The sequence below is a fragment of the Narcine bancroftii genome, chromosome 1 (genome assembly GCF_036971445.1).
Source record: "Narcine bancroftii isolate sNarBan1 chromosome 1, sNarBan1.hap1, whole genome shotgun sequence".
Classification (NCBI taxonomy): domain Eukaryota; kingdom Metazoa; phylum Chordata; class Chondrichthyes; order Torpediniformes; family Narcinidae; genus Narcine; species Narcine bancroftii.
The window spans coordinates 432688765-432707142 of record NC_091469.1 but is presented as its reverse complement, the minus strand read 5'-3'; the positions used below and the strand labels follow the sequence as shown (position 1 = coordinate 432707142).

Here is an 18378-nt window from a genome sequence, read left to right as displayed (position 1 = left end):
TGCAATAGAACTGCACTTATAAATTCATGAATACATTTTAAATTTAGAGCATGGTAAATTTAAAATTCTGGCCCATGAGCCAACATTGCCCAACTACACCCATGTTACCAATGAATCTGTTAACTCCATACATCTTTAGAATGTGGGAGGAAACTCAAGCACTCAGAGGAAATATGGACATTGAGAAAACATACTGTCTCCTTAAAGACAGCACCAGATTCAAAGCTGGGTCATTAGTATTATAAGAGCCTTGTACTAACCATTACACTCATTGTGCCACATTCATCTTTGACATTACTGACGATTATTTCCCTGGTTGTGTTTGATTTTAGAAAGTAAGATAACACAAAAAAATTGCCTTAAATTAGAAAAGGTTACCTTTAACAGATCACCAAAATTATTGGTGCATTGTCAAAGTGTGACCTCTTCATTACATTTCAAAAACATATGGGAAATGTTGAATTCATTACAGAATAAAATGAGGAAAAGTCAGAACACAAATAAAACTCTATGCCACTCTTCACTTTGCAATTCTTTATTACATTACTTTTAGCAGTGGAACTGTACAATATAAAATAGTACTTAAATATGCTTCAGTCATCTGGTGACACATCCAGTTGTTACGAGCCCAGAGGATCCCAAAACCCAGTAGCAATAGATATTCACCAAGACAAATGGTTACTGAAACAAAAGTTGCCTTTAATTATCTTTAAACATGAAAATAGAATCACACTTTAACTTATCACTGTTGAGTTAACTAACCTAACTTAACCCCCTTCTAATTCTAAGCGCACAGGTATGTAATGTGTGTGTGTAAGTTTAGAAAAGTTCTTTGATTCACAGTCCAATCTCACTTCTCATTCCTCCAATTTCACTGGTTGCAGGCAATTCTTATACTGTGCACAGAATTTAACATTTATGGAGTTCACCAGGCTTTGGTGCTAGAAAGGTAAATTGTTACCACTCAGTAAGGTTCTTGTCAGTTTTAGAGAGAGAGATTTGTTGTTCACTGGACACCTACAACTGATTCCTTGTAACCAGCTACTTCAGTGTCTTGCCGAAGAAACGGGCCCCATCAGGGTTCTCCAGGTGATAACCTCTTTCTTTCAAGTCACCACAGAGTTCCTTTTTGTTTCTCTTATTTCAAGTGAAACATTAGACAGCCAGTCTTTTCCTCTTGCATAAACCATAAGGGGTTTGACCAGGCTGAACAAAGCAGTCACAACCCGTCTTCCAAATGGGGTTTTCCATAAGCTTGCCAGCTTGCCCTGTTCCAGTTCCAACTGCTGCTGCTGAATGTAAAACTGCAGAACTGATTTCTTTCTCTCTCTCTCTCTGAGAGAGAAAGCCTGTTTTACTCTTCCTGTGTGCAAAACCACATGACCTTCTTAGAACAGCAAGTTCCACTCCAGACAGCCTGCGGTTCCAACATGTTCTTTCATTTGTTGCCTTTTTGTAAACAACAATCCATTAGTGAAGTCTCTTAGGCACTCTCCAAAGCTTTTTTAAAGGCTCTTGGCCTGTCTACCATGAGCAGGGCTCCAGTATTTTAAATAAGATCTGTTTCAAAGTGTTTGTATGTGATCTACACTAAAAAACCTCCCTCAATTTATCTCCCAAAAACATATCTATATACAATACAAACAACATAATCTGTCACACAGTACAGACATAGATTCTTGTAATGTATATTCTTCTTCTTCTTTGGCTTGGCTTCGCGGACGAAGATTTATGGAGGGGTAAATGTCCACGTCAGCTGCAGGCTCGTTTGTGGCTGACAAGTCCGATGCGGGACAGGCAGACACGGTTGCACCGGTTGCAGGGGAAAATTGGTTGGTTGGGTTTTTCCTCCTTTGTCTTTTGTCAGTGAGGTGGGCTCTGTGGTCTTCTTCAAAGGAGGTTGCAGCCCGCCGAACTGTGAGGCGCCAAGATGCACGGTTTGAGGCGATATCAGCCCACTGGCGGTGGTCAATGTGGCAGGCACCAAGAGATTTCTTTAGACAGTCCTTGTACCTCTTCTTTGGTGCACCTCTGACACGATGGCCAGTGGAGAGCTCGCCATATAACACAATCTTGGGGGAGGCGATGGTCCTCCAATCTGGAGACGTGACCTACCCAGCGCATTTGGATCTTCAGCAGCGTGGATTCGATGCTGTGGGCCTCTGCCATCTCGAGTACTTCGATGTTAGGGATGAAGTCGCTCCAATGAATGTTGAGGATGGAGTGGAGACAACGCTGGTGGAAGCGTTCTAGGAGCTGTAGGTGATGCGTGTAGAGGACCCATGATTCTGAGCCGAACAGGAGTGTGGGTATGATAACGGCTCTGTATACGCTAATCTTTGTGAGGTTTTTCAGTTGGTTGTTTTTCCAGACTCTTTTGTGTAGTCTTCCAAAGGCGCTATTTGCCTTGGCGAGTCTGTTGTCTATCTCGTTGTCGATTCTTGCATCCGATGAAATGGTGCAGCCGAGATAGGTAAACTGGTTGACTGTTTTGAGTTTTGTGTGCCCGATGGAGATGTGGGGGGGCTGATAGTCATGGTGGGGAGCTGGCTGATGGAGGATCTCAGTTTTCTGTTAAAATGTGGACTGCTACTACATAGGAATTAAGTTAAATTACAATACTAGCAATCCAGAGTCTTGGTTTAAAAAAAATCCAATGACATATATGTTAATTTTGCAAAGGAGAATGGGATTTAAATTCAATTAATTAAATAACCAGAATTTATTTATGAAAAATCCTAATTACTGCGATAATAATCCTGAATTTGCAGCAACAAACTCACAAAGCATGCTAAATATATTGTTGTCCAAATGATTAATACAGATGACAAACAACACTAGGAGCAGCACAGTTCACTGCGACAAAGCACTAGTCATAGGTCTCCAATCCGAATAACAACCCTCCACTTATACACTCAGATTCCAATTTTGTACCTGAAATAGGTGAGATGATCCTAGATCCCACGAGATCTGTCTGCCCTTCCAGACTAGCCTACCAATGTGTGGGACCTTGTCCTTACAAACAACACGTACTACCCTGCCCTCGTCAATCTTCTTCCACATCTCTTCAAAAACACCTGGTCCCTATTGGGACCAGGGAATTTGACCAAAGTGGTGAAGGGCATGCTGACTATTTCTGTTGGAGGAACTCAGCATCATTCAGGATGATGGGGGTCGATAGGTGGAGACAAAGGCTGAAATCTGATGAGAAGGGAAAGTGACAATAGCTGTATCACAAAAGTCCAGATGAAACTGAAATGGAGGTGGGGAATGTGGAAAGATGATGGAACTAAAGAGGGTGGGGTGGGTAGGAAAGAGGACAAAAATAAAGGCAAAGACAAGAGGAAACAGAAGTTTCTCAGAAGAGAGGGGGGACTTATTACCTGAAATTGGAAAAATAATTGCTCACACGATTGGCAGTAGACTGCCCACAGGCAGAATATTAGGTAATTTTCCTCTAGTTTTTTGCTGGGCCTCATTCTAGCAGTGAAGTCCCATGATGGACAGGTTGCTGTAGGAATGGGAAAAGGAGTTGAAGGGCCATGCAACCTTGTGCATGGGGTGATTATTGTAGACAGAACACAGATGTTCAATGAAGCAATCCATAAATGGCCCTTACCTTTATAAATGCATGTGGATCCAGTTTCTTAGAATCCCTTCCATGGCATTATGGTCACTGGCCCATCATTCTCCCATTGTGTCCTTTCAGCATTTATTTTTAAATAAAAGCACATTTAGCTACATTTGTCTTCTGGCATCTCATTAGAATGATGATAGAAAAATCCCAACCAGGATTCCTGCAATTTCTTTGCTGGGTTCTGAGATGTCCTGAGATACATTTGATCATGCCTTAGGGATTTATCTACCTTTATGTATGTTAATGTATGTTAGACTTCTAGTGCATCCTTTTCTTTAATATGGATTCTCTTCAAGACATAATATTCACTTCCCCACTTGTCTTGGGTAAACTTGTACCTCTCACTTTGTTCGTTTTAGATTGCTCAGTGTTCAAGCTACCGAAAGAAAATAGACACACACACCGAGAGCAGTTCAGTTTATACAAGTCTTTATTACTAAATAGCTAGCTGAATTCACACTACAATATGCAAGCCCTTCCCAATTATACTTATCAATGCCTGGACTGGTCCCAACTGCCAAAGCAAGGCAGTTGTAGTAAGTTGTCTGGGCGCCGGTAGCAGCTTCTCCACCTCCCCGGCGGGACGTCGGTTTGGAATCTTGAAGTTCTGCTTCTTGCTGAGAGATGTTGCCACCTTTTGGAGAGTCTCAAACTTCAGCAGTGGGACCATGGCTTATATTACCCAAAAGTTGTTTACTTCAGATCTTATCTCTTTGAACAAAATTATTATCTTCAAGGTCTCCTGACAGTCTGCGACCAACAAAAGACAACTGCATCTCTTGACCTCATGGTGGAAGTTGGATAATGTTTACTGATTCATATGCATCCCTGGGTCCCATAGTGTCAATGTAGAAAATGTCTTCCTATTCAACTGCATCCCTTCTTGCATCAGCTGGTCTAGGGCCCCATGGTGGAATTTAGATTATATTTTCTGATGCAACTGCATCCCTTCTTTCATAAGCTGGTCTAAATCCTCCATTACACGACTGCCTGGTATTGATGTTATTCTCCACAATGAAACAGACGAGCAATATTCATTTATGGTTTCACAAAACTCATGTGGCTCCACAAAGATGATCACATTGATCCTTAAAACTGCTCCTATTCTCTCCCTAGTTATCCTTTTGTCTTTAATGCATTTAGGATTCTTACTTTGTCACCCTTTTGACCTCCTGATTTCTCTCTTGGGTGTGCTTCTATATACACCATAACCTCATGGAATTTACTTGGTCCCAGCTACCTATATCTGACACGCATCTCTTTTTTTCCATCAATATATCATGTCACCCAAGGTTCCCTACTCCAGTCACCTTTGTCCTTCACTCGAACAGGAATATGCTGTCCCTGAATCCCAATATCCTGAATGGAGGTGTGAAGAGCCCGTCTGCCCATGATAAAGAATAACCTATTGGGACTAGGGAATTTGACCAAACTGGTGAAGGGCATCAAAGATAGGGATCTTTGTGGGAAGGTTCTAAACCAGAGGTGAAAAGTTGCTCAAATCCATTTGAGAAGATAGGCTACTAACACCATCTTTTGCATTTCCCTGTTAGCTTGACTACTGTGACTGTTATCCTGTCTCCTTTGCCCATCAGTGACATACCCTTCCCATCCCACCCTGCTTTTTTTTTTACAAATTTCATCAGTTTCCACATGCCAGATCTTCTACCTAAAATGTTATCTCTGCCTTTCAAATTATTCAGCCTGACTTGCTGAGTATTTCCTGCAGTTTCTGCATTTTATTTTAATTTCCAGCATAAGCAGATGTGGGGTGTGGGGGTGGAATTCCCTAACCGTTCTCCCACTCCCTGTTCAGTGGGGAGAGATCGTGACTCAGGGCAGGATAAGAGGGGCGAAGGGCAGCTTGGTCAAACTTACCTCACAGAATGAGCTCCTACGGGCTGTTGCCATGGCGCTGAATTACTCGGCTTGGTAGACAAAAGGCGCCCTCAGTGTAAATCTGCCCCATGGAAGGAGTTAAGTGAGATGACAACGCCCACCCTTACCGAAAGAATTTCCATTTTCTCCCAAAATATAAACTCTTTAAAAACTGATTCCAAAACAAAAAAGTAGCAATTGGAAAGCAGACCAGCATTTATACTTGTGTATAAATCGGAAAAAAAAACGTATTAATTGATTAGGACAAGCAGTTATTGTTCGAGACTGTTACAGTAGCCAAATGTTCTGTCAGCTTTGAAACTCACAACGTAACACGAACAGTGAGGGCGTTTTCTGAAAGGGGTAAAAAGTTTTCACAAATCGTTCCTATATTAAATCGTGGTCGGACTCTGCAAATTCGAAATAAAACAAGAATGTCAGTGAACTGCACATTTTTAAGATTCCATATGGGAATTCAATTCAAAAGATGCTTTGAGGTTTTACGGTTCTCAAGATGCCTAAAAGTTTTGCCGGAGCCGCCCAGTTCAAAGACGAAGTTAAAGACCCCACTCAAGCACCGGACCCAATCCAGCCCTTATCTCTGACACACACCCGGCGGGCAGCTTGTACACGTACTTTTCAAAACGATCCTAAGGGGTTTTAATGAGGAATCAAGTATTTTAAAACAGAATGTATTCAGGTTTAGAAGTCCTCGTGTGATTAAACACAGGGGAATTATTTATCTGCAGATTAATATTTTTATGGTGAGAAATTACTTTTCACTACGTTAAGAGTGACCTCTGTCGAAATTATTGCACTTTGCGGATAAAAGATTGTCAAAAGATCAACTTAATGCAGACAAGAAAGTCTGCAGACGTGGTGATCGTAGTTAATACACAACATTGCTGGAGAAACTCGCAGCGTGCATAGGAGGCAAAAATATATAACTGAAGTTTCGGGCCTGAGCACTTTTGGGTGAGGGGCGATTGTCCGACGATGGAATCGGGAGCCCCTGCGGACATGCTTTCGGATCAGGGGATCTGCGAGACACGCCACTGAGCGAAGAGGGACAGCTCACTCCGAAATTCCAAATGTCCAGTCCCAACCCAGATGCTCGCAGAGCTCAATCTCAAATCGAAACAGAGGCCCTGCCCCCACCCAAATGTCGTTTCTAACTGCCGAGTGGTTCTCGCCACGCCAATCAGAGCATCAGCCCCTGCCTGGGTTATCGTGGTGGGAGTACCAGGAGCGCTCCCTATAAATGCCGGACCTCTGCTGGCAGCCTCTCTCTCTTGCAGCCGAGGGACTGGTGGTCGGGGAACAGTTTTCAAGCGCAGCATCTAACTAGGGGAAAAAAGGATACAAAATGAACAGATCCAGTGTGTATCGCAAGATGTTTGTAGAGAAGCCGAGTCGAGCTACAAGTATCCGGCACAGCTTTACGGCTCGCGGGAATCCACAGGGCACTTTGATCGTCCCTTCTTCCAGAATCTCCCGGGTGAGTTACGCGGCGCCCATCAAGTCGCATAGTGTGAGGCTTGTGAAGAGCCGTCCTCCTGTAGTTGCCTCCAGCACCAACTTGGACTTTACCTTGGTGGATGCCATGAACTCGGAGTTCAAGGTGAACCGCACCAATGAGAAGGCTGAGATGATTGAGTTGAATGATCGCCTCGCCAACTTCCTCGACAAGGTGAGGTCGCTGGAGCAACAGAACAAGGTGCTCCTGGCCGAACTGGAGCAGGTGAAGGGTAAGCGCCCGTCCAGAATAGGGGACATGTACGAAGAGGAGCTGAGGAAGCTACGTCTCGAGATCGACCAGATAGACAACGAGAAGTCGAGGGTTGAGGTGGAAAGGGATAACCTGGCCGATGATCTTCAGAAGTTGAGAGAAAAGTAAGTCAGACGCACCAGTTGGACATTCTCTTGCTGTGTTATGGTGACAGGGGGGGGGGGGGGGGGGTCCCTCTTCACGCTGATGAAAAAGTACAAACTGGGCAGTTCCACTAAAATCAAAAGAGAGGCATATTCTCGTGTCGAAATGTCCTCGCAAAGTTTGGAGTCGCTTACACTTTTAAGGGGCTAATAGAATTGTTTGGAAGCCCAATGTAAATTCATAAATCTGGCTTTTAACTCTTCAAAAGAAAAGCCTGGTGAAAACCTGAATTAAGACCAGAAAATATTAGATACCAGCAGGCGAGAAGAGAAGTAACGTTCCAGCTCGATGCCTTTTCATTAGATTTTTTTTATTTCATGATCCCCTTTTCCCCAATTAAAACTACCAAAATGCCACAGACTGTTGGATGACAACAGTGCCTGGTTTACTTAATGCAGTGAAAGGTCCTTTAGTTATTGCATGTCATGATGGATGGTTCCCGTTTGGTCTTCGCACGGTCCCTGCCCTTTGTGAGGACGTGAAGATTTTGGGGTGTGGCAGGGTGTTGACGGGACGAGAGTTGCGAGCTGCCCACGGGGTTACAACATCTGCGTACAGTTCCCTTAATTTTCTAAAGTTTCATCTGTCTGAATGGCAACACATAAATGGCATTTCACTTTGATTCCTTTGAGGAATGTTAGCATTGTCTTTAGTAATTCCACGGCAAAATGGGGCATTTGTATTGCAGAATGCCAACGTTAAGATATTTGAAAACAACTTAATAAAACATGCTCTTTATTAAAGAATCGATGGTTCTTAATTGATTACATTGAGTTGTGAACATAAAACCCCAGCGTGAATCATAAAAATCAATAGATCGGGTGGAAGAACATAATTAAAACTCCAAGCCACAGACTCTATGCATCAAACCCGAGAGTAATGCCAATATTTCTTTCCAGATTGCAAGATGAAGTTATTCAGAAGGAGGATGCCGAAAACAATCTGGCAGCGTTCAGACAGGTGAGAATGTCTTCCCCGTACCCCACACTACTCTCAATCGATTCCCCAAAATCCAGCCTCATTTCAGGAGATCACAATTTCCCGTCCGGCCATCAGAATCAGACGGGAAGGCAACCCCACTGAATCGTGCCACCCCGAAGCAACACCCTGGGAAGGATAGTTTACTTTCTCATCCATCCCAAGACCTTCCTTCCCCATGAACCATTATTTCAAGCAAACAAAGAAAAGCTGGAAGGAGGTCTAGACAGCATCCAGAAAGAATGATTTTGTATGCCATCAGATCTGGCTTGCTAGTGAACAGCATTTGGCAGTCCGAGAGTGGGGAGGAGCTTGACAGCCTAATTCTTAACCTGACAGTGGAGAAACTGCGAGTCAGATTACATCTAGGGGTAGAAATGGTCAGTCAACATTTTGGATCAAGACCTTGTTGTTACAGTCTATTTACATGTATATAAAATGAATAATTAGTAAGAGCTGAAAACAAATGCTCTCCCTAGTTTGCAGGCTGCCGGGGATTAGTTCATTCAGCACAGATCAGGAGCCAAAGCTTTGAGGGAGTAATAATAAAAATGGACTTTCACTGATTCCTTAAGTTAGGAGGACATTTTGCAGATGATATTCCAGAGCCACTGTCCAAAAAAACAAGAGTTGCCCTGCAATTTATTTCCCTTTCTGAGGAAGTGGCTGGTATTTGCTTGTTCTCTACATGCTGGTCTCTCTCTCTCTCTCATATTCCTCTTGTTGGTGCAACTGCTGGCTTACTTAATACCTTAGTATCCACATCGGTGTCTTGGTTTTCTTCTTGGATTTGCTACTCACAGAATGCAAACTTAATGGAAAAAAATCACTAGTTCTTCAGGACTACACCCAAGCATCTTCCCTGTTTCTGTGGCATTCTCTTGCATTATAAAATAAATTCTTCCCTGTTTCTGTGGCATTCTCTTGCATTGTAAAAGAAATTCTTTGCTCTTGAGAAGCCACTGACCTGAGAATCAGCACCCCCTTTCGTTGGATAAGAGCTTGTGCACCCCCTGCAGTCATCAGACTCGAAGCTTGTGATCTACTGGAATAAGAGTGGCTCCAAGGAAGCAGCTGCAGATTTTGTTCCAATAACCTAATATGCAACAAGGATTTGCCTTGGAATGCATTTACACTGAACACATGGCCTCCAGTAACAAACAAAAAATGAATTAATGTCTCTATAACTAGTGGATGACTGCAGTGGCAGTAACAATGTAGCATCTTATTGAAGTGAATATAAAATTTGAATGAGTAGCCATCATAAATGCAAACAAGGGCTCAAATAAATTATTTTGCATCTGAAAATATATTGAAGTTATTGAATGAAAACAAACCTCGGGGGGTGGGGGGGGGAAGAAGGGGGAATAATAAAATACTCAACTACAACTTCATTTAGTCATTTCTATTGTGGTTCCTGTCCTATTCCAAGTAATATAGACCAAGAGTATTTACAATTAATGAACTTGTACTTAAAATGAACATTTTATAACACATAGTAAGTACAATTAATAATTTAATATGCTGAGAAAAATGTGATCATATTTTTGATTCAGCATGATTTAGTCATATACCCCCTACAAAAAAATGGTCATAAAAAGTTGGAATTGTGGTCTATAATTTTCTTCTGCCAATGTTTACTACCAATGTGGTATGAAAAAGATTTTCAGTCTCCCATGCAATTTATTACACTGCATCATTTTCATGGGATTCTTCATAATGGAAACCTACACTTTTTGTTTTCCAGTGGAAAGTAATTAAAAATCTAATTTATTTATATTTTTGTGACACCATTGATGGTTAAATAAGCTTAGTACAGTGTCCTAAACCATACTGGAGAATGTCAGTTAACAACAAAAAGATACCAGTGCCATTTTCAAAACTGACCCATTCCCGACAAAAATCCAGCATCATGGCTGCTAGAAGATGCCAATTAAACAAATTCAACAGTCATATTTAATTAGACAATGTTGAATTATTTTTCATTACTCAAATTGAATTATAATAACTTCTCCACTGAAATGACTGCATCAAAGCTCAAGTTATAATTATGATCATCAACTATTTGATCATCAGAGAATTCACTGCCAATTTAAAAATCACTTTGTTTTCTTTCACAATCTCCCTTAGATCAAGGCCAAATTTATTTCCAAGACCGAATACACATAGATAATCTGGCACACAAAATAAAATACTTAATTTATTTTCACAATTAGGAAACTTTTACAAAGGTATAGTATTTCCCTTGAAAAGGATTGTTTTTCAAAACTCATTTAACCAATGGGACTGTAATCATCTGCTCTAAATCCATTAATGAAGCAAATTAATTGGCATTGAAGATCGTGACTGTTTATATGATTTATAATCACTTAACTGTTAGCTCGAAAAGGGCGTGACTGCACTCTGCACCGTCATTGATTGATCATGAAAACCGAACAATTACATGCCTGCATTTTTTTGCATGAACACTAACTTCCATTTCCTGTGAATGTAAGACTGCTTTGGTTCTAATTTGGTTTAAAAGGAGAGGGTCATGTTTTCAGATGTAAAATATTATCTGGAGGGTAAACATAATAAATTGGTTGAGCCACACTTTGATTTTTGTGCTGCAACTTCAATGTTTATCGCTATAAATATTTCCAGAAGGGGACAGCACCAAATTGTGTTTCTGTCTAGAACATGAAGAACTTTATGGCTATTCAATCATGAAATCATTGCAGACTATTAGAATTAACATTTGAATATTTTTGATGATTACCACAAATGGTTGTTGCTACCCCATTTCCCACAATTTGTCCATTTTGTTTTCATAATTTGTTTTTTTTTTAGCTGAATACCTGCTGTTAATATTCAAAGACCAATTTGCACTAATAATTCAACAATGGGTGATTTAAGTTAATATATTAGGGTTATGAATAGTTTGATGCAGTCTCCTTGAAAGAAAAAACTATTAATACATCAAATATGATTACATTTCTACTAATAATCATTACAAATTAAGTAAGTTTTCAGACCACTTTATAACATTTCAAAGCAACTCCATTCAATAAATTTATAGATTTGTTTATGTATTGTCTGTAAAAGGATGTGGACGATGCCTGTCTGGCACGCTTAGATTTGGAACGTAAAGTTGAGATTCTACAAGAAGAAATTATGTTCCTGAAGAAACTTCATGAAGAGGTAAGCATTTACCATTGTTTATAAGTATGAATGATCACTGGCATAATATTTATATATAATAAGCTATCTTAAAGTATTTTGAAAATACTACCTTAGCCACAAGATGACATTTTCCTGTATTTACCTTTTTTCCAGGAAATTCTAGAATTGCAAACACAAATCCAGGATTCGCAGGTCAAGATTGAGATGGATGTTGCCAGACCTGACCTGACTGCAGCACTTCAAGAAGTTCGTTCTCAGTTTGACAAACTTGCTTCCAAGAACATAGCTGAGACTGAGGAATGGTACAAGTCCAAGGTAAGGTATCTTTTTTGTAATCAAGATAATAAAATGGAAGTCAGTTTTTCAGGCAATTAACAACTAAGCTATAGCTAAGAGTCTCCTTTCCTCCAATTCTGCATTCACAAGAGTTACCCCTCCCCGATCAAGTCTCAGCTTTTTTCTCCTGCCCCCTCCTGTCTATGCCCACCTATGGCCTCTTGGCTGTTGGCCTGTGCTCCTCCTTCCCTACCTTTCTTTCCCCCAAGTGCTTGTCTGCTTTTTGCTCACGATGAAGAGCTCAGGCCTGAAATGTTGATTACATATCTTTGCCACCTATGGATGCTGCCAGACCTGCTGAGTTTTTCCAGCACTTTTGTGTTTTTTTCCTACACGTGTGCCATTGTCACATATTTTACATCAAAATATATCTTTTTCATACTTGTACATCCCTACAAACCTCTCCCAGCTAACCAACTCTACACTTCACTCTCAAATGGAATTCTTATTTTCCAAATTACAACTCCAAATCATTGCCCACAATTATTCCCAAGCCTCATCCATTCTTTTGCACTGAATCACGCGTTCCACCATCATACCTAATTGAGTTTGTGCTTCCAGATCACACAGAGGTAGTCTCTTTAATTGTACCAGTGATCAGCTCATCAATTTGCCTACTTCCTTAGTCAGTCATAGAAATAGGCTCTTTCAACAACCAACTGTGTGCCGAGCGTCAACTATACAAATACACATCCTACACTAATCCTATTTTTCATTCCCTATATTCTCATCAACTCACCCCAGACTCTACCACTCACCTACACACTCGGAGCAATTAGCCTACCCACATGCCCCATTTTGGGATGTGAAAGGAAACCAGGGCACCCTATAGAAACCCATGCAGTTGCAGGGAGAACCTTGCAACCTCCACACTTGACCCAATGTCAGGATTGAAACCAAGTCTCTAGTACCGTGAGGCACTGACTCTACCAGTTTCCCCAGTGCATCACCCTCTTGTTTTTCTCTCTAAGATCTAGAGTTTAATGTGTTATTAACCAAAGCAATTAGACCGACAGCATGGTTACAGGCCATTCTGACCCATGAGCTCATGCCACCCAATTTACCTATCACCCCATATGATTTTGAAGTGCGGGTGGAAACCAGAGCATGAAGAGGAAACCCACACCGACCCAGGGAGAACATACAAACTCCTTACAGATAGCACCAGATACGAACCCAAGTCGCTGGCACTCTAATAGCGTTGCTCTAACCACTTGATTTAACCACTAAGTTTAGGTAAAAGTGACATAGATGTTTAATTCTTAGTTTGGATCATGGTAAAGGCAGAAATCCACTACAATAGTCAGATTGTTTTTGTGTTGGAACAGCTGGCTGATGTGACTGATTCTGCTTCTCGAAACAATGATGCTCTTCGTTTGGCAAAACAAGAAAATAATGAGCATCGCAGGCAAATCCAGACACTGACCTGTGAAATAGATGCAATGAAGGGAACGGTAAGTCATTCAAATACATAAATTCACTCATAGAACCATGAACATTATCTGCCACTGACAGTAAATTATATTTGTAAAATCTATTTAAATATCAAAACATCCTCGTGTATTTTACAAAATGTATTTATCAACAACTCGAATTATTAACAACTTAAATGTTAATAGCTTGGATGATAACAAAGTTAACATAGTAAGTTTGCAGATGACACCAAAATTGGTGGTTTAGTGGTGAAGATTATCTGATATTACAACAGGATCTAGATGAAATGGGCCAAGGAAAAATAGCAGATGGAGTTTAGCTTGTACAAGTGTGAAGTGCTGCGTTAGGTTAACCAAGGGCATGGAAGGGCCCTGGGAGTATTGGACTATAGGTACATAGTTGCACGCTAGGGTGATGCAGATAGATAATGTATTTGACATGCTTACCTTCATTGATGAGGGCATTGATTGCAGGAGTAACAATGTGATATTGCCACTGTACAGGATGTTAGAGTGCACTTGGAGTGATGTGCATAGTTTTAGTCACCCAACTATTGGAAAACAGAAGTGTTGGAAAAGCAAATTTCGTAAGTCTTTTAGACAGACGCATGGGAAAATGAATATGGGTTGAATGCAAGCAAATAGGACCAGCTCAGTTGGCATGGAGAAGTTGAGCTGAAGGGCCTTATTTCTGTACTGTAGAATTCTATAATAAATGAAATATGATTCCAAACAACATTAAAAGATATTAGGATAGCATTCCAAAGCTGGTCTGACCAGTTAGGATATCCCACAAATGTGATGATGGGTAATCTGGTCAAAGAGGTAGATTGAAGAAGCATCTCAAAGGAGGATAGTAAAAAGTAAAGGAGATTCATAGAATCAATTCCAGAGAGGACTTGCATGACCAAAGGCAGGCGAGAGAAAGGTGTAGTGATGTGGAAATACAAGAGAGTTTGTCATAGAACTGGAGAGGATATGTGATTGCAAGCTCATGATAGCATCAGTTAAACACATCAAGGTTGTGGGCAGTCTGCTTCAGATGCATACAATGGCAGGAGAGGGGCAGGGCGATTGAACCACTGCTCTGGAGCTGATGTATGTGGCAAGTACTAAAGAACACGAGGTATGTTTTCCAATATTTAATCAAATAAAACATCTGTTCTCTGGAGTTAAAAAGCACCATAACAATTTAATTCAAAAGAGGGTACAGTATATGCATGGGACGGTGAAGCTCAATGTGGATGAATTTTATTGAAAAGTGTAAAGAAAATATTACATCTAGAAATCTAGGTGGACATGACATGCGATATATTGAATCAAAGTTTTCTCTGGGGTGTAGGAATCTAAGGGGCTGACCTGATAGAGGTATATAAAATCATAGGATGGATAGTCAGAATCTTTTTCTCAGGGCAAAAGCATCACCCACTGGAGGGCATGTGTTTTTAAGGTAAGGGGGAAGAAATTTAAGGGAAATATGGGAGCCAATTACCTTACACAGAGAGTGGTGGATGCCTGGAACTGGCTGGCAGTGGTGGAAGTAGATACAACTGTAGCAGGAATATGAAAGGGATGGAGGGATATCTGCGAGGAGTGAGCAGCAGATTTTCAATGTCCCTTTCCTTTGCTGACCTGGAATAAAATATCTAATGCGCAGTTTTCCATCATCTCAATGTCACTTAATTACAATACAGCTACAAGCAGAAGTGAAGGATATTGATCAAGGTGATGCCTTATGTATTGTATCCTGTTCCCTTCAAGTTGAGAAGGCAAGAACTTCAGCCAGAGTAGAGTTACAACGTTTATTTCCAAATTTGTGGCCTGGTGAAACAGAGAAATTTGTGAATTTAAGCTTTAGATCCTATTTACCCAATTTTAAACTTTATAATATTTAAACTTCTGTCCAATTTACCTTTTTAATCAAAATTATGTACAAATGGCCAGATATTTCAAATACAAATCCTCGGCATTACATAATAACATGCATTTCTGAATGTAAACTTAACTAATCATTTGAGAAATATTTTCAATGAGTGTAAAAAGTGAAGAAACTGAAGCAATACTATTATTTCATGTCTTCCCAGAGGTCACATATTTAAATAGAATAAGAACTGAAATTGTTCACATTAAGTGAGGGAAGAGAAGTTGGATGGACTTAGCAAATCAGGGTAGAAATAGTGAATCAATGTTTTGAGTTGGGACATTTCATCAGTCTTGACCTAAAATATTATAATGAAGGAAGAAAAACAACCACCTAATTTTTCTCAATAAAACAGAATGAATCCCTTGAGCGCCAGATGCAAGACATGGAAGACCGGTATAATATGGAAGCTAATAATGCCCAGGAATCCATTTCCCAACTTGAAGATGAAATCAGTCGTTTGAAGAATGAGATGACTCGCCATTTGCAAGAATATCAGGAGCTATTGACAGTTAAAATGGCTTTAGATGTTGAGATTGCAACTTACAGGAAATTACTGGAAGGTGAAGAAAACAGGTAAGATTTTTTGTGCTTTTAAAAAAAGTTATAATTCCAAATGTACATTAGAGACAAATTTAAAAACTCAGAAAATAATTGTTTCAATAAATATTTCCATGGGTTTCTTTACTTTGTGGTTGCTTGTTGGAAACATCAAAGATTAAACTCCTTATTCAGAAACAAAACTATCATCTAGAATTATATTATTTGATCATATGATAAACCTAGTTAGCCCTCTTGCAAGAATGATGCGTGCCAAATCTTAATCATGAGGTCTAAATGAATATTCCATTCTATCTTGTAACATTTATTATCTCTTAACTAGGCTAAATAAAAGGATCAGATCCACAAACATTTTTTCATGAGAGTTAAGGATGGGCATTAAATGTGGCTTGAAAAGGATGCCATATCAATAAAGAAAAAAATGTAATCAGAATCCCATGCGCGCAAGAGCAATAAGCCTCGTTGTCTTTTTGCAAGTGCAATATATACTTAGATCTCAGTTGAGGGCAAGTAGACATGCAGGAGTTTTTAATAAATTTGTTCTATTGTTCAAGAGGAAGGGGAAAAAAATCTATATGGTGTAATAGATGCCAAACCTTTGAGTCACTCATTAGAAAGCTGATCTCTGGTCGAATACTATAGAAACTTAAGATTAATGGAGCAAATTCTGTCCTTCAATGATATTTACTGTATATTTTTATTTAGGATTTCTATGCCATTGACCTCATTTGGATCTCTGAACCTCTCTGGTAAGCTATTTCTTAATTACATTTATTGTAGTATTACTACAATGAAGCTATTTTTCCATTTCATTCAGTACATTCTTTGCAAAGTATTTTGATGCCATCATTAGATTATATATATTTCATAAATTATTAATCTTAAAAATTGTATATTTACACAACATAACTAATGCAGGTTTTATGAGAATTATTAAACAAGCTATAAGTCACCTAGGTTTCTTTTTAATCCACCAATAAAACATGAAATGCTCCAATGTTTCTCCAAAGTGTTCCAATGATGCAAGGTCATATGACCCAGAATAATCGACTAAAATTTGATGCCTAGGATCCATCAATGGTTGGCATAGCATTTAGAGCAACACTTTTACAACACCAACAATCAAGACCAGAGTTCGAATCCCACACTGTAAGGAGCTTGTACTTCCTGCGTCTGCATAGGTTTTCTCCCACCCTTCAAAACGTACCAGGGGTGGAGGTTATTTGGGTGTAAAATTGGGCAGCATGGACTTGTGGGCCAAAATGGTCTTGTTACTGTGCTGAATGTCTACATTTTTAAAAAACATAATATATCAGATAAAGAGCTAAACTTTTCTCTTGTGAGAAGAATAAGTGCTTCAGACTTCAGTCTATTTCTTTAAGATAGCTGTAATTCCAATTTATTTTCTTGTGATACCATGACATCTCTCACAACCCCATCAAGAGAAAAAGAAAGCCTGTCATTGGCATGAAGGCACAGCAGCCACAGGCATAATTCCAACAGGGACTGACACCCAAATGCTGTTGTATTCCAACTTGGTCTTGGGAATGAGCACATTTTACCCAGGTCAGAAAGCGAGTTTATTACCAAAAATGGGGGAGGGGTGAATCCACATTTCTTCGAAATGTAACTTGTGAAAATTGAAGACAGACCCAAGTACTGAAAGGTACCTTAGCCTTTATGAATATTTTGCCTCAACTGATACAAATTGATGATATCTTTGTTGACAGATGCCATGTTTGAGCAGCAGCCATTTGAAAATCGAACATCAAAGAAGAAAATTGTCATTAAAACTGTTGAGACCAGCGGGGGAGATGTTAGTATAAACATTCATTAAAAACATGCACACATTTTACCCACTGAAAGATAAAAGTATTGACAACAATTTCTTTTTCATTGCAGGTCATCAGTGAAACTACCCAGAAAATTGAAGACTAAACCTGGTGATCTGCCTAAAAATATGCATTGAAGCTGAAGTTCTTCCAAAATAAAGTGCTAGACAAAATTGTTGCTCCTCCTTTTAATCAAGAAGAATACTGGCTTTGAAGTGCCTTTCTGCGTCTAATTGAAGAGTGCCAGATTCAATAAAGTTTAGTTGTAAGCTTTATAGAAAAGTAAAAATACAGTAAATGGCTTCACTGAAGTTATACTACACTCTGTTTATGAAGACAGTCACTAGTTTACAATTGCACAGTGACAACTAGCAATACTTCACCAGTTCTGAATCTTTATTTACATTCAGAATCACAATTGTCTGTAAACAAGCTCTAATAAAAAGTTGACCAAATCTTCTGTTTGTTGCCTCCTTTTTCATTCGAAAACTGTTTTGCTAAGATAATTTCAACTTCTATGGGCTGCTCTTTTCATTTCCCCAGTCAGCAGCGTGTACAGCTCGGATACTTGTGAAATAATATGTTAATCGCAATTCAGTATCGAGTTGTCATCTGAGAAGCACTAACAAGCTTTTCAGCTTTTAAGAGACTACCACATCACATGCAAAAGGAAATGGTTAGTAATTTACATTGAGGATAAATGCAAA

The 18378-nt window shown here is 39.7% G+C and overlaps 1 protein-coding gene across 1 annotated transcript; it reads left to right on the top strand.

Annotated features, from left to right (window-relative positions):
* Positions 1-6787: 6787 nt before the first annotated feature.
* Positions 6788-17844, top strand: LOC138751669 (type III intermediate filament). Its single transcript, XM_069914252.1, has 9 exons — positions 6788-7408; positions 8348-8408; positions 11511-11606; positions 11742-11903; positions 13253-13378; positions 15634-15854; positions 16545-16588; positions 17570-17655; positions 17742-17844. Exons 1-9 carry the CDS (start codon positions 6882-6884, stop codon positions 17775-17777), a joined length of 1359 nt encoding a protein of 452 aa, XP_069770353.1. The 5' UTR covers positions 6788-6881; the 3' UTR covers positions 17778-17844.
* The last annotated feature ends 534 nt before the right edge of the window (positions 17845-18378 follow it).